Raw genomic sequence first — 17,103 nt, forward strand, 5'->3', positions numbered from 1 at the left:
GAGTCAAAGTGGACTTACCGCAAAGCTACTCAGCATTTTATCCTACTGCTTCTTTCATTTGTTTATAAATATTTAGGGCTTATGAAAGATGTATGGCAATAAAATATGGCTGTGCACAGAGATAGTGCAACCACAAATTACAGAGGCTTTCATACTGTAAGTGTCTTTCAGTTAACGATAAAGTCTCTCACAAGAACTGAGCGAGTCGAGATCCTTCAGTCTAGCTTTCATGAGTGTTAAATGAAACAATGTATAAGACTCTACTTGTTTGGAATTGTAGTTAATCTGTTTATCTTCCCCTCAAAAGAAATTGTAGTTCCACAGCCACTGTGGTCACAGCAATATTGCACTGTATGGCCTGCATATTCTTTAGTGTGCTATGAATATGTGGGCACTCCAAGGCATACAGTTTCTCAGTAAAACATCACTGAAATGTAATAAACAAACCACTTCTTGTTCTATGGACAAAAAAGTGCTGGCTTTTGTTCCAGCTGTACTCATTACACAACTGAATCTTTAATTGGTATAGCAAGTAACTTGATTATAGAATCATAGAACCTTTCCAAGTGTTTTTTTCTCCTCAAAAGTCAGGAAACTCTGGAAACTAAAGAGGGCAAGCTCTAGTATGTCTTAAGAACTGAAAAAAAGTGAATGTGAAGCATATTAGGTTAGTTTAATCTATTTGTGCTTCAGAGAATGGTGAAGGCCGAGGCTAATTTTCTAAAAAGAAAAACAAGAATGATAACATTGGTAATATGCATTGGCAACATGTTCCTACCAGTTATAAGGCAGCTTTCCATCTCTTTCAAATGAGGCAAAGTTCACAAACGTTCCAGCACCACACTCTCTGAAAGAAAATTTAGAAATGTTTAGTTTAGTCTTTCAGAAGCAATACAATGGTACCAATGTGCTAGGTTTTTCAAGTTTTTTTCAAGTTTTAAAACAATAAAAAATTTTTGAGGTTTAAAAGCTTAATTTTAAGAAAGAACTAAACACCCAGACAGTGGGCCAACACCCACTACAGTATGTTAACAATACTGTAAAAATATAAGGGGCAAGGTAATAGAAGGGGTATATAATTGGCCCAGGTTATGGAAAAGTTTATACCCCTTTAACCTTGCCATGATAATATATGTAGTTCCCAACTATAGCCTGCAAGCCAGAAGTGTAAATAGTCAGAAGCTGAGGGCCTGATATTGGTTTCAATTAATTGACTGCTTACAGTTGTTTTCCATTGCCCCTGGAGCTTGTGTTTAAAAGGCAGCAACAACCACAGCTCCAGGTCTTTTGTTTGGAAACCAAGACCAGAGTGTTGTAGATAAACTGAACAAGAAGGAAGTTTTTATTTGAAGGATTCATATTTTGTCATTTAAATGAAAGAGGAACAGAGTTTCTTAGTCAAGTACTGTCACATTGAATCAGGGTATGAGACTTACCTTTCCTATTCATAATTGAATCTGGAATATAAAATAGGAAGTTACTGTTTTTTGCTAAAGGACAAGCATTAGGACCCACCTGGAGTGACCATACTGCATACTTTTTAGAACCTTTAACTTTGGCATGAGGTACCAGTTCACAAGAATTAGCACTAAACTGTCCCCTATTGTTACCAATTATAATATGTATATAGTCCTTTATTCCAGACATTAATCCTGACAGCTGTTTTCCGTCTGAGTTTGCAATATTTATTACCAAATAAGTCATTTTTATTTCAGTTACTGTAGATACCAAAAGCACTCGAATGGGCAACTCTAAGGAAGGTGGATTACCAACTGTACATGCATTACAGGACAAAAGCTTAAAACCGCAATAATCCCAGTATTCAATGGAGTGATAACTTTTGGTGAAGCTTTATTTTTTGTACCTAAAAAAAATCAAATGCCTTTGAAATGGCAATAACATTAAGGAAAGAATGTTGAAATAATGCAAATATCAACCCCCCCAAAAAAACACATCCTGTAAAATGTTCAGACTAATATGAAATTACCCTGTTAGTTTCTACATTCTATCAGCAATACTGTATGTACCCATGTTCCTCTTTTCAAAGGAAACTGATATGCTGACTTTATATTGTGGATGAACTGGCATTTATCTAGAAGCAAATAGTGGTTATGTTAGGATGTTCTTTCATGGTCTGATGCACATGTTTTAGCAAAACTGAGAAAGTATGCACAGATGTCATTGTATTAATGTGTCAACCAAATTCATGTTAGACAATCCTGGGAGTCAAAACTATTGTTAATATACAGTATAATAGAAGTACTTCTATTATGGAAGACAACTGATACCCCTATATATCAGGTTTTATGGCAAATGTTAGAGCTTGTACAGTAATCATTCATAGGAAAGGAAGAAATGAGACTTCATTTTTAAAATGTGAACTCACCAGTTTCATATTTTTTAATTGGAATTTATGAAAGCTACAGCTGATGGGAAAAAATGTTCTACCTTACATTGTTCCTGCTATAATACCACAAAATCATTTTTTTCAGTAGCAAAAATCATACTGTTTTGTGTCATTGAACCTTTTAAAATACTTAAGTACTGAATGAGAGGCTCTTTAAAAATGTATACTGTCCAGGGGATTGAAATTACAAAAATTGGTTATATTATATGTGTAAGCACAAAGGCAGTGATCATTGATCATCCACACAAAAAATAAACTACCCTGTTAAAATAAAAATAAATATTCATCTACGGTCATGCAGATGCTAGGTCATACACGTCGACTGAAACACAAAATGTAATGGCTATACAGGATTTGCATTGGCAACAAAAGATTTTCTTTCAGTCTGAATAACATATTGTATCCATTTTAATATTCAGTCTAAAGCCAGAGAAGAGAAATAAAATATTCAATTTTCTGTACCAGAAAATTTTTGAATTCTCCATGGATGGAGAATTTATTGGGGTTATATTACCTTTATGACAAAGGAGAGAGCCTGAAACACAGCTAGACTGGCCAATATTTGGCCCCAGTTAAAAATGGTTAATTTTCTCTCTCACCACCCTGTCTACAGGCCAGTGTTTACAGTGTCCTTACAAACTATAGCTTATTGAATGATTTTCTACCCCTGCCCTCTCTAGCTTCTGTTGTAGTTCACATATTACACTTTAGAGTAAGCAGATAAAGGAAGAAAAAAAGTTGGCAGACTAACTACAGGTGTTGCTCAGATTGATTGCTAACTATTAGTTAGACAAACTGTTTAAATCAATCAATTTGAAGGTTACCAAGGTGTTTAGTGACAGAGGACATTTTTCTGTATCATAGGACACAGGTTCTCCAGCTATCATTACAAGTTGAAAGATCAATGGCAATGCTGGTGCCTAAAAGTGCACACAGACCAACAGAGGACAGCAAAGCAAACAGCACAGCACTGAGTGCACTGAGAGAAGTCCTTCTCGGATGTCCTAATGAAAGACATTAGGATGCAAATTGCAGGTTTCTGCTAAGTGACCCTCATTAACAACCAAGATAAACTGGAGATGGCACAATCTGTTCTGAGATTCTGAGCAGGGATCTATCATCACCATGAGGCGATATGTCTTGTCAAGCAGTTGTTGCAGTGGAAACATATTTATGCGTAAGTGCCATTGCAGCATAATTTAAAAACAACAATGTATTCAAATTATAAACAACTATATATTCAAATTCAAACAAAAAATATATATACTGGTGGTTTGGCAGGAAAAGTACAAATTGAATAGAACTGAGCCTAATTAAAGTATATTGAAGTAACAGCTACAGTATGTATTTCTTTTTTCAATTATAAACTAGGTTCTTCATAAAGAAAAGAAGCTTTTTAAAATATTTCTTTAGGAAAAGTGGTACCATACAATTATATCTTTTTTTTAGTTTTTTTATTCTTTCTATTAAATTGTTATATTTTTTTGTTGAATTGTGAAAAACTCTTTGTACTTACAGTACATTGTTGTCATCTTGTCAAGACTTTAAAAGCTACTTCCAACCTTACATTATCGCTAAAAAGATTAATTATATTCAGTATCTACAGTATGTGTGTCTGATGTTTTGTTAAAGGTGAACTGGCTTTTCTAGCTATACAGACTGCATGCCTGTGTTTAGACAGAATGGCTCCAACTAAATAACCACTTCAGTAACAAATTAAGAAGTTCAAAATACTGTACTTTTTTCAGATCACTAGTGAAAAGAATAAAACAGTATGAAATTTAGTTTATACAGTATGAAATCCTATTAGTTATTCATACTGTATATACAACAGAGAGTACCTCATAATAGTTAGACACAGAGAAGAGGCACTTTTTTATAGATGTTGTTGAAGGATTCTGTGACAAACTACTCAGTCAATTTGATAAAGCTGATACCCAATTATTTCGAGAAAGAACTCGGGGTGAAATCCCAGACTCAATCAGCTACTGGCAACCAAATGAGGAAGATGGACCAAATGGTCTTCTCCCAGTTGTACAGTATCTTTCTTATGTTCTTATCTGCAATCATAACTTAATCTGACTTGAACTGCACTGTTGTGGCTGGCTGGTTCCCAGACACTCACCTGGCCATCTGAAGGTGCTTCTTCCTGAGCATAATGAGGATGAACAGTAGGAGGCTGATCAGGACAATACTCAGAATGGCCAGGACTGAGATCACTACCACGTTAGGATTCATCTCTGTCACTGCAAAACACAGGACATTGCTGTAGACTGAAAGAAATAAACTGGTCCTGTTCATAAAGAAAAAAAAAACATTTACAATATTCAACATAAAATACTAGATACAGTTCACTTCAGTAGAGAAGCAGATCATCTACAGTATCAGTAATATTTTCTGTAAGTGTATGGTCTACACATAAACTATTTCATGATTTGAGTTTTGGGATATTATTGTTTAAATGTAACAGAAAGCCTGACCCTTTACAAGCAACAATATTGTGTACATAGTGATGCACAGTGAAAAAAAATGTTTTATTTTATTTTCATGACATTTAGACATGATCTAAATTTTACATTAATGGCTTGCTAGGGTGTATGTCCATTTGTTTTAGCACTCATGTAAGTTCGTAAATATGCCAGTAGCTCAGTGCTTTATATTTGAATTCAATTAAAAATCTTCAGAATGAATTGATATAGTAATTAATGATGGTAATTAATGCTGAAACAAAGAAGCCATGCCTGGCATGAGTAACGAAGACTGGCTGTTCCTGACAGTGCCTACAGTGGTAATATTGACAGGTGCAGGACAGAGACAACTGCTGTCTTCTGTGTGACAGAGTATATCTAAAGCAGGAGACAGAAAATTGGTCTGATTTAAACACCACGAATACCATTTTGTCCTTGACAGATCTGACATTATGTTGAGTGTTATCCAGACCGAGTTATTGCTCAAGACAATCGGTGGACTGGTGGAAATGTTGTGGAGAGGAATCAATAGGGCTGGAATTAAAATTGCATGAAAAACAATGCTGAAGACTTGCCCTGGCCAGCCTTTTTTCTGGAGCGGAATCTAAAAGAACATTTGTGGGAGCAACTCACCAGTGTTATCAACTGGAGACAACCAAGCCTATTCAGCTTTCACTACATGGCTGGAAATGGGTGATAGAACATTTCACAGCATTCTGTCCAGAGGCTTATCATATCTATGATTCAACACTGTCAGGACTGTGTTAATGCCTGACCCTAATCTTGCAGTGTTTTAATTTTGACAGTGTGTCATGTTCAGGCTAAAACTTTAGTTTTTTAAATGCTTTTGTTGTCATTATTGTAGTTCCTCCCCCTTAAGGGCGCTCCGGCTCTTCCACTTCGGACCTGATTTTGTGCACCTGCCCCTTGTTCCAGCCTCCATCCAGCCCCCCTTAAAAGCCAGACGCTGACGTTAATCTGGGCTCTGCATTGGTTTCCGCATCATGCGAGCCTGGGACCTGGATGCGCCTGGCTCCGTTATGGTTTAAGTTTCTGTTCCTGTTCCCGTTCCCCCTGCCTGTTCCGACCTGGTTCTCGTTTTTAATCATCAGTCTCGGATGGACCGCCTGGCTTTGGACCTTTTGCTTTCGTCCTGGATTTCGCATTGGACTCTGTTTTGGATTGTTTGCCCCAGACTCACCCCCCCGACCACCAGCACACCATGGACACGCCCCCCTGTCTTCATCCCCGTATCCTGCATGCCTTTTTCCCTCGTGTATTCTCACTCAACCCCGGATTGTGTCGTCCGCATAGGGTCCGGAAAGAACACTTTCGTTACATTTGTGTTAACATCTTCTGTATTTATTATTTAAATCCATCAGACCTCAGTGTTGGTTTTCTTCTGTGCATCACACATGCATAACATAGCACTGATTTTATTTCTGTCAAGTAGGATGAAGGAGGAGAGAGCTGATGATCATTAATGCATGCTGAATGTAGACATTGTGTGTGAGAATGCATGATAAGAAGGTTTTATGTGCTTATAAACAGAAGACCTCTACCCCGTGTGGAGACAGCGATGAACGTGGGCTCGCTGGGTGTGTTATGGCTGTAGCTAGTGACGCTGCAGTTATAAGCAGTGGAGGGCAGTAGACTGGATATGGTCACCACATGAGAGTTCACTGTCTGGGCTTCCTTCTCCTGCAAAGAAGATTCAAAGGTGGGTGATACAAACTAAGATATATGAACACAACGTGGATTGTCTGATCACATCCTGAGTACATGTTATCAAACTTATTTGGTAGATGTTTATGCATAAAAATACCCAATAACATTGAAAGAAACCAACAAAACTCTACTGCAGCATAATGTATTATCTTATTTCATTTTCTCCTTACTGATATTCTTAGCATGCCAAGTCTGTTTACAGTCACTGCATTTAATAAAAGTAGGGCATCACAAATCTGATCTAATGATTGACTGAGTAAACTATTCTCCTATTTCATCAGTCTCAAAAGAATTTGTTTCATATAGCGAAGTTTTTGAATCCAGAACGACTGAAAATATTTATCTACACTGCTGGGCATGGCCTGATTTTAAAGTCCATTGTAGTTTAAGGATTTAAAGTCTTAAAGTATTTTTAATGCATTATCCCCTATTTAACTGCTACTGTGAAATTACTTAGCAACCCACCCAATGAAGAATATATGAATTCCAACACACAAGACAATGTGCTAAAAGTTTAAACAAAATATAGAGTTTTAAACATTTCAGCATACAATTTTCTTTCTTTTTGTCAATATTGCAGTAGAAATTAGATTCACATAAGCAGAGTGAAAAGATATTCAACATTCTACAATCATTGTTACAGTTTATAGACCCTTCAAGCGTAATGATGCCATTTTAGGTGAGTTTGTTGATTTATTGTCTCTGTTACGCTTCAGTTTTAATAATTTATTTTTGGTGATTTTGCATCACAGCCTTCCAGCATAGAAAATGACTTTCTAACTTTGTAGAATGCTTTGGTCTCAAACAACACTTGCACTCAGTCCAGGTCACAACAAAGGTCACAAGTTGGACTTATCTTGACCTACCGCAGGTGTCACTTGGCTGTTCTCTTGATCAAGATTTCCCTGTCTAACTCTCTTTTCCCTTATGCTCAGTAAGTTTTAGCATCTTTCAATCAATTGACCAGACTAGTTTTATGGATTCTGTTCATCGTCTTGCTTTTCCAACTCTGATATTCTGAAAGACTACTGTTTATACCTTAGCTCCTCTTAAAACTGGAACTATCTCCTATACTCACTCTGCACCATGGTATACTGACTAGTTGCATTCAGAGAAGGCTGCCTCCCACAAACTAGAATGCAGGTTGCATCTTTCTGGCTCAAGTGTACATCTTCGGTATTGAAAGGAGGACTGAATACACGGATTCAATGGAGTCTGCTAGATCCAGCTGTTTCTCCCATATCACTGAAAACAGCCATAATCTAGATGCCTATTCTCCACCATCAATTGACTGCTAAAGCTAAACTGCCCTACTACATTACCTGCATCATTGCAAATTTGTAGCACTTTCTTTGAGTTTTTTACTTCCAAGATCGATAACATCTAGCATCACATTCTCTCCACCATGCATCTTACTACTACACCTCCTCCTTACATGCCTAATTTTGCCAGTTCTCCTCTTTCTAGCTTCTAGTTGACACTGAATGGCTTACAAAACCAAACATGGCTCTGACACCTTAACAATATCCAATCTGCCTTTTCTTGCAAAAATTTTAGAATTGTAGAACAACCAGCTCTTTACAAATAACTTCCTGCAATCTGGTTACAGACAATTACACAGCACAGAAACTGTCCTTGTTAAAGTTATTAATGATTTTATTGTGGCTGTTGATTTCATTTTTCTATCTATCCTTATCCTCCTAGACCTCAGTACTGATTTCAATACTGTTAATCATGGCATCTTACTTTCTTGTCTTGAGACTGTTTAAAATTTCTGCCATTGCTCTCAAACAGGTCTTACCTTACTGATTCCAAACACTTTGTCTCTCTTGGGGGTTTTAGTTCTGAAGTTGGGTTCATTTTGTCTGGTGTTCCTCAGGGCTCAATACTGGGCCCCCTACTATACAGTATGTACATGTTCCCACTTAGTTAGTAAAATAACATGGTCTGAATGATCATTTCTATGCTGATGATACTCAAATCTACATCCATTCTAAACATGACACTGAAGTAGCTGTTTCTGCACTCTCTGACTGCATCTCTGGCATAAAAACCCTGATGACTCAAAATTCCCTTCATTTAAATTGCAAGTCACACTTCTCAGCACCTCCCATCAGCTATTTAATGCTACTGCAGTAACCCTATCTGTGGATGGCATTGTACTTGAATTTCAATCTAAAAATCTAATTGACAAATATAGGGGTGAGATTTGATCCGGGCTCAGAAATATTGCCAGACTACGTTCTGTGTTGTCTCTGACTGTAGCAGGAAAGCTGGTCAATACAATCGTCTTTTCTAGAATTGATTACCGCAACACCTTACTTGCTGGCTTATCTAAATTCATGCTGAACAAACTTACTGTATGTTATGACGGTATGTCCAGAATTCGGCAGCCAGGCTCCTGACCAGGTCGAGCACAAGTGATCATGTTACTCCTGTCTTGGGAGTCCTTGCACTGGCTTCCTATCAGGTTTTGTGTCAATTTCAAAATCCTAATGCTCACCTATAGTTCTACTTGGTTTGGCATCTCAGTTCCTATCTGACTTATTACCTTCCTAGAATTCTATCCCCCAGGATATCAGAAAGTCACCTACCCTGAGCACATTCAAATCCAGAATCAAAACCTCCTTTTCAGGAAAGCTATTATGTAATTGGTGTCTGTGTCTGGTCCTTGTCTCTTCAACTGCGTTTTTAATCCCTTGTGTTTATGTGTTCTAATTTTGTTATCCCCTAACTTTGATAAATGTTTTCTTTCTTTTGTCTTAACTGTGTTTTTTTACTGTAAAGGGCATTAAGAAGCTACTTTTAAAGGTGTTGTAAAAACTATTAATAGTTATTTTAATAAGACCATTTAATAACAATACAAAATACAGCTAAGCATAAATTAGTTTATGGATTACATGGTTCTCCATTCTCAAAGACTGTCATTAGAATGTCATTTCTCATTTTACAGCCAGCAATGAAGACTATCAAAACTGCAGATATGTGTCCTCTGAAAGTGATCGGCCAAGCAAAGGACTTAAACGAATATGACACTAGCAAAACATAAACTATTTACATATTTATTTTTTCCTATCCTTTATTTTACATACAAGCATATGATTTCCACCACAGAACACTTTCTTGCCATCTGAAATTTGCCTCCGTTTAACTTATGATGCTGCAAAAGTACCTATTGACTGAACTGACAGTACACTGAACTGGGAGATACGACAGCTACAGTATTTATATCTGTTCATTAAAACATTAAAATCTCTTTACAGAATGACTTCCACTTAGAATGTAAGATATGTATTCAATTTCGCATGAGCCATTTGATTTGAGAAAGATAAAGAGGGTTAAAATGACAAAAAATAAAACTAACAATTTTAACATAAGCAACAGAATAAGAACACTTAAAATATAGATTGTTTTTTATATTTAATGGAGATTAAATCATAACTGATTGATAAAAAAGTAGTGATAGGCATTAAGAAGAAACATTAAATTAAAAACATTACATAATGCAGTTGAAGTACAGTATCTGTTTTATTATTACTTCAAATCTTGTGTAATAGAGTTGTGTGTCTTACCTTCAGCTCTCTACTCGAACCAACTTGCTTACAGTAAACCTGGTAGAAATCCACTACTCCTTCCTCTACCCACAGGAGAGTGACTGAGGTCTGAGTTGCATTCACGGCATATAAAGACTTTGGAGGTGCAGGCTCTGTAAAGCAAAAAACCTTTATCCAGTAAGCTTTCAGGCCTTTGCAGAAGATAAAAATAGTGTTTCTGAGTAGAAAAGAAGAAGCTATTTTGAGTCTGGAAACTTCCTCTTCACAAATGAAGAAATGCAATTTTCAGTTTCTACAGTATTACAATAATTCTTATTTAGTCCTACTCTGTTTAAAAAGGTGATGAATCTTGTGATTGAAACAACAGTGTCAGGAAACAGTATTGATCATATTTAACTTACAGTTTTTCTTGTGGTATTTGTGTTGGATTTTTTATATACTGTTGAAACATTTTAATGATGGAAATACCGTATTAGTGAGAAAAACTCATTTTTTACAATAAAGCATACTCTGAAAGAAATACTGTGTGTAGCAACAGACCTTTTCATATCAACAATAGAAAAGTTCAATTTTACTTATTTGCAACTGAGTTTACAGGCCAGTAAACACAAATGATCAAAAATGATCTGCTGAATTACTCTGGTTAATCATAATAAGATAAGATTATATTTTCAACACCCAGAAAAAAGGGAACAGAGAGTCAACAGAGTAGCAAAGGAAGAGTGAAAATAAAGAGAAAAGCAATAAAGAGAGAAGAACCATGCCAGGTAATCAGAGGTAATTTGCAGGTAAAGAGAGCCTGCTGTCCTATTGTTTAAGGAAATTCTGATTTCTTTTTGTTGTAGAATCCTCAGGCTTAAAACATTCTTTTCAAGTTAGTGATACAGTTTTCGAACAGTTCTAAAAAATTAGAAAGTTTAGAAAATTTAGAAAGTAACATTTTTACAATAGCTCTAAAAAGTTAGATTCCCCTTTATTTGTTTTGCCTGTTTAGGGATTATAGAGAATTTCAGAATACATGGTTAGGAATAGTTTTTCAGTATGTACAGTAGGCCTCTGAATGCCTGTAAATAAGGTAACGGTGAATGTTGTATGTGTGTAACATTGTATGCCATATTGTTTTGTGTCATTGTCATATTAATAATTACCTGTCCTAGTTTGCCTCTAATGTATTACTCACCAGAGCTGTGCCAGATAATAAAGAACTCACATGCCTAATTATACCAACCACTCGGGTATGGTTTTGACATTTGGGGTTTTAATTATTTGTTTTGCCCACTCTAATTTCTTTACTCTCTCTTTGTAACAATAAAAATTCTAACTAAGGAACATTCAGTGAAGCCATTACAAATACAAAAGTAAAATAAAGAGAAATATATTATATTCCAAAGGGACTTTCATGTGTAAAAATAAATTTAAGGCAATTATTTCATACACTAGTGATTAAAAAATGATGCACTGCAGTGCTTCCCAGGAGAATGCTAACTCACTCATGTACACTCAGGTACTGACCCACTTTAACGATGTGTGGTGCAGATGTGTTCTTGCTGCGCTCTGTGCAGGCTGTGACAGTTAGGTTGTAGATGTCTCCTGGGGGTAAACTTAGCACTGTTTTCATTACAGTCCGGGTCACCTGCAGAGATATGGAATTCAGTTGAAGCACTTTTAACATTTCAGTAGAACGTTTATAAAACCCAATGGCCAGAATTATGCATGGCCATATATTAATATATGAAGTAATAAGTAAAGAGAAGTAATTAGTTTATGCATAGTATGGAAATAAGACTACATTTTACAACTTTCACCTGACACAGCCAAGAAGGCTGATTAAGAGAAGGGCCTTTGTACTGCTAGCTGATTAAAAGAAAATCATGCTTTTGAAAGAACAAATTGTTTCTGTCCTTTTTTAAAAAAGAGATAACATAATTTCACCTAATATCAAATAGACTACCTTCAATACATAACTATTAGACTAAGCACTGAACATTGCATCCTTTCATCTCTATTAATTTATGTCCCCCTAATGACTGAATACTGTTCATCTGTTGCACTTAAACGCAGAATATTATCTAATTATCTAAGGATTTTTTATTAAATCATTGGCGAGAGACTTCTGCATCGTTCAAATGTGTTTTATTTGATCATGTGGTTACTTCTTTTATCAATTCTCCAGAAAATACTTCAGCTTTTTTACAGACTTTTAGAGGCACAACTGATCTCTCAAATAGAAAGCTGCTTGGTACACAAGTGCTACTGAATCTTTAAGAAATGTTTTAACAAAATAGCTCTTGTATTGTGATGTATTCGGTCAAAACTCTTCACCTTTATACTCTCTTAAAATGTAGCAAAAACTAAACATAAATGTAAGAAATTGAAGGAAAATTAAGATGTTATATAGTAAATGCAGCCATTTCAGAACTTGTATTTTATTAATAAAAGCTCTATCTAAAAATAGAATGAAAATAAACATTTTTGAAATTTAAATTTGATTACGCAGTTAATAGAAAATCAGATATTACCAATTACTATTAACAGAAAGTGATGTCCTCATTGTGAAGTTATGCTTCAAAGTACTGCTTCTAGAAGTATGTATACATTTCTGTCCCGTTTCTATTGACTTTAATTTGCAATTCTTTGCATGTCCTGCAGGCATTCATGGCCTCTCACTGTCACCTACAGCTTCAGAGCCACACAGCGCCGCTCCACAGCCTGTACACCGAAAGGCCAGTCCCCCTGCTGTGGGATAATTGAAGCTTTCCAAATTCCAAGAGGGCTGACATCAACTTTTTAATAGGCTTGGTGCTATAGGAGCAATGGTACACAAACATTGAATGTGAAAGTGCTTAAGGATATAGTGAAGTGATTCTACCTTTCTAGCTTTTATCCGTTGCCGACAAATGAGAATGACTTACATCAGATGATATGCTCTTTTTGACACCCTTATTGCCTTCTGCGACAACCAGCCAGTGGAGCATTCTGGAATGCGACAGGTCTGTGAAAACGTCACCATATGTCCACCTGATGTACAGCATGCTGTTGGAATAATCAACCGAGGAAATGTGCGGAGCTTCAGGAGCTAAAAACAAAAAGCAAATTATTTAATTTTTTTTTCTTTAGAGGGACAGAAATGATTTTGAACATAATCCTCTACATACAAATGCAGTCATCTAGAATGTGCATAAAAAACTCACATTAGAGGAAAGCACACTGCAGTATACTACGTTTTGGTCTGGTGTGCCACTACACCCTTCACAGCTCAAAACACATCGATAGGTGACACTTGTGCTCTGTCAGATGTTACTGAAATGGTAGCTTAATTTAATCTGTTTTTTCTTAGTCTAATAATCATACTTTTTGAAAATATAACATTTTATACTTTATGTAAACATTAAAAATACATACCCTAACTACTGTTTTAAAATGCCACGACTGGATCCTGCATCACACCTTGTCTTTTATTGTGCCTGGTTTCACACCAATTCTCAGAAAACAATAATTTCATGGAGTGATTATAAACAAATCAAAGCAAATTAAATTGTTGCAATTTGCCATTGCATAGTTGAGGTACAGTATGAAGTGCTCTAAACATTTTAATATCATTTTAATGATTTCTTCCCACACAGCATGACTGAAAAGCAGATTAGCATGTCTGGGTGAAACACTAATTAATAATTTCTGAAATTCAGAAATCAAACATCCTTGTACTGCAATCAATTGGTGCAGAAGAAACAATTATTTACTGTATCTCTCCCTAACTTAAATATTGTGTGTCTTAAAATGCTTAAGAAAATAGTTTTAGACAATTAAAAAACACTTGTTATGCCCAAGAAACAGTTTTTTTTTCTGAGGGCATTCAAGCGTTGCAGGGATTCATTTTTTTCTTCTCTTTTGTCTGCCTATCTCTCTCTAGCCATGATTCAGACATTCTGAACATTGAAAGATAATACAACTCCTTAGATTTATTTTATACCCACTGTAAGGTGCTTTGATATTCTATTAATAATATTAAAAAAGTATATTTTATTAATAATACATATAATACATATTAAAAAGCATGTAGTTTTTAATTTCCCGGAGCAGCGAGCTCAATGCCACCGGGCGCGTCCCCAGGTTGCGGATTAGGGAACTACCTCCTGGAGGTTAGCTGCGAAATAAGCGGGCTTGCCCGATGAATAAGTAGTCGCGGACAACAAACGGTGGCACTAAAAGAGCGTGGTGGATTCATGGTTGGCGACCGGGTCTCCTATAAAAAGCCACATAAGCTTGAATGACAGTACTGCTACATGGCGACTGTTACCCTGCCAGAAAAGGGTTTCACTTGCCTCAATAACCCATACCGAGCAGCAGCAGTATGGGACGGTGCTGGCGGCAACAACACTAACATTATCTGCATGGAAGAAAGGCCTGGCAACCTATTTCCGTATCTCGCCAAGAAAACTCTATGGATAGCGATGATAAAACAAAATTGCGATACAGTGCTAGAAGGTAAGCTCCTCAGGTCGGAAGGCACTAAACGGGCAACTGGGGAAGAGCTGAAAACTCTTCAAAGTAAAGCCAGAGTATGCGATGAGTTTGGGTCAGCGCCTTCGGGACGTGAATGCTGGGCATGAAATGAGTGTCAGAAGCTGCAAAGATCACTTACACATTGGAACATGGAACATACCAAGTATGAACCAAGGAAAGCTGGTTGTGGTCAAGAACAAAATGGAACCTATACAACTCGATTTGTTGGGTGTCAGTGAACTGAAATGGACTAGCATTGGACACTTTGAATCCGATGAACATATAGTATACTACGCCAGAAATGAAAGACAAAGAAGAAATGATGTCGCATTTATAATCAAGAAGCTTGCAAGAACAGTAATGAAATACAATGCTGTTAGCCAACGCTTAATTTCTATTTGTCTAAGAGGAACGCCCATTAACATGACTATCATTCAGGTATATGCGCCAACAACAGATGCACAAGAGGACAAAGTTGTTCAGTTCTACGAACAAGTGCAAGCTGAAATCGACAGAACATGCAAACAAGACATATTTATAGTCATGGACGACTGGAAAGCAAAGGTTGGAAACAAAGAAGAAGGCCAAATGGTTTAGAAAATATGGGCTTGGTAACAGAATGAAGTGGGCGAACGTTTGATAGAGTTCTGCAAGACCAACAACCTGCTTCTTCTTGCAAACACCTTCTTCCAGCAACTCAAGCGGCGACCTGGAGCCGATTGTTGTACAGATCACCAACTATTAGTATGCAAACCCAAGCTAAAGCTGCAAAAGAGCAAGCCAGTTAGGTGTGTAGCAAAGTATGATCTTGAAAATATACCACCAGAGTTTAAAGCCTGCCTATGAAATTGATTCTCCGAATTGAATACAAATGGCAGATTACCAGAAGAATTATGGGAAGACATCAACAAGGTTGTGCTTGAAGAAAGTGAAAACTCCCTGCAAAAAGTGACAAAGCAAAAACGACCAAAATGGATGACTGATGAATTTTTGAAAATTGTCCAGAAACGTAGAGACGTAGAGAAATTAAAGCCAGAGGGGAAAGAGAGGCAGCCATGGAACTTAGCCGAAATTTGAAAAGTGCCGGAAGACTATAATGAAGAAGTACTATAATGATGTGTGCAAGGAAATAGAATCAGAAAATATTAGAGGAAGAACAAGATCGATTCCTAAAACTACTAGAGCTAAAGGGAAAATTCCAGCCTCTAATTGGAATGCTAAAAGATGTTCAAGGATTCATGCTTAACGACGCTGAGAAGATCAAGAAAAGGTGGAAAGAATACACCGAGTCATTATATTACAAAGATCAAGCAGATCAACAGCCGTTTAAACCTGTTCCTTACGATCAGGAACCGTTGGTGATGAAAGAAGAAGTAGAACCAGCTTTGAAAGCCTTACCAAAAAAGAAAGCACCTGGCATTGATGGCATTCCCATCGAGTATTACAGCAATCAGAGGCAGCAGTTACAATACTCACAAGGCTCTGCCAGGAAATGTGGAAGACAACATCATGGCCGACTGACTGGAAATGATCCGTATTCATTTCAATCCTGAAGAAGGTAATCTGAATGACTGTGGAAATTATCGCACAATCGCTCCGATTTCACATGCCTGCAAGATTCTACTCAAGATCATTCAGTGGAGACTATAACCATACTTAGAACTGCCCGAGGAGCAAGCAGGATTCAGGAAAGAGCAAGGAACAAGAGACATCATCGTCGTCATCGAGACATCGGGTGTGAGATGGATCCTTGAAAAGACAAAAGAATATCAACAGTATATCTATATGTGTTTCATGGACTACAGCAAGGCCTTTGAATACGTAAATCATGAAAAACTCTGGGCCACATTAAGAACCATGGGTATAACGGAACACCTGATAAGTTTTCATGCACTACCTTTACAACGATCAAGAACCAGTAGTTTGAACAGAACAAGGAGATCCAGAATGGTTTAAAATTGGCAAAGGTGTAAGACAGGGCTGCATACTTTTCCCATACCTGTTCAACTTATACACGGAACAAATCATAAGAGAGGCAGGACTGTATGAAGAAAATTGAGGTGTGAAATTTGGGGAAAACTCATCAACAATCTTCGCTATGCGGACCATACCACATTACTGGCTGAAAGTGAAGACGATCTGAAACATCTGCTTATCAAGATCAAAGAACGTAGTCTCAAAATGGGCTTGCACCTTAACGTGAAGAAGACAAAGATCTTGACAACTGGTAAAATCAAAAATTTCATTCTTGACAGATAAGAAATAGAAATAGTAGACAACTTCAGCTTGGTTAGATCAATCAACAATGAAATGACAAGCAGTCAAGAAATTCAAAGACAAATCGCTCTTGGCAGAATGGCTATACAAGGACCTAGACAAGATCATGTTGAGATGTATCTTTGCATACAAAGACTCGACTTATTCAAGCCATGGTATTTTCAAT

General features: G+C 36.8%; 1 protein-coding gene across 1 annotated transcript in view; it reads right to left on the reverse strand.

The window, feature by feature from the left end:
• Positions 1-17,103, reverse strand: part of ptpro (protein tyrosine phosphatase receptor type O) — a 71,696-nt gene that overhangs the window by 22,082 nt on the left and 32,511 nt on the right. The window contains exons 11-16 of the mRNA XM_088923928.1: positions 13,070-13,233; positions 11,670-11,790; positions 10,176-10,309; positions 6,438-6,576; positions 4,533-4,653; positions 779-847 (exon numbers count right to left, since the gene is read on the reverse strand). Of these exons, the coding sequence (XP_088780054.1) occupies positions 779-847; positions 4,533-4,653; positions 6,438-6,576; positions 10,176-10,309; positions 11,670-11,790; positions 13,070-13,233 (748 nt within the window). The remainder of the gene's footprint in view (positions 1-778; positions 848-4,532; positions 4,654-6,437; positions 6,577-10,175; positions 10,310-11,669; positions 11,791-13,069; positions 13,234-17,103) is intronic.

The sequence above is a fragment of the Atractosteus spatula genome, chromosome 8 (assembly GCF_055471065.1).
Source record: "Atractosteus spatula isolate fAtrSpa1 chromosome 8, fAtrSpa1.hap1, whole genome shotgun sequence".
Taxonomy (NCBI): Eukaryota; Metazoa; Chordata; class Actinopteri; order Semionotiformes; family Lepisosteidae; genus Atractosteus; species Atractosteus spatula.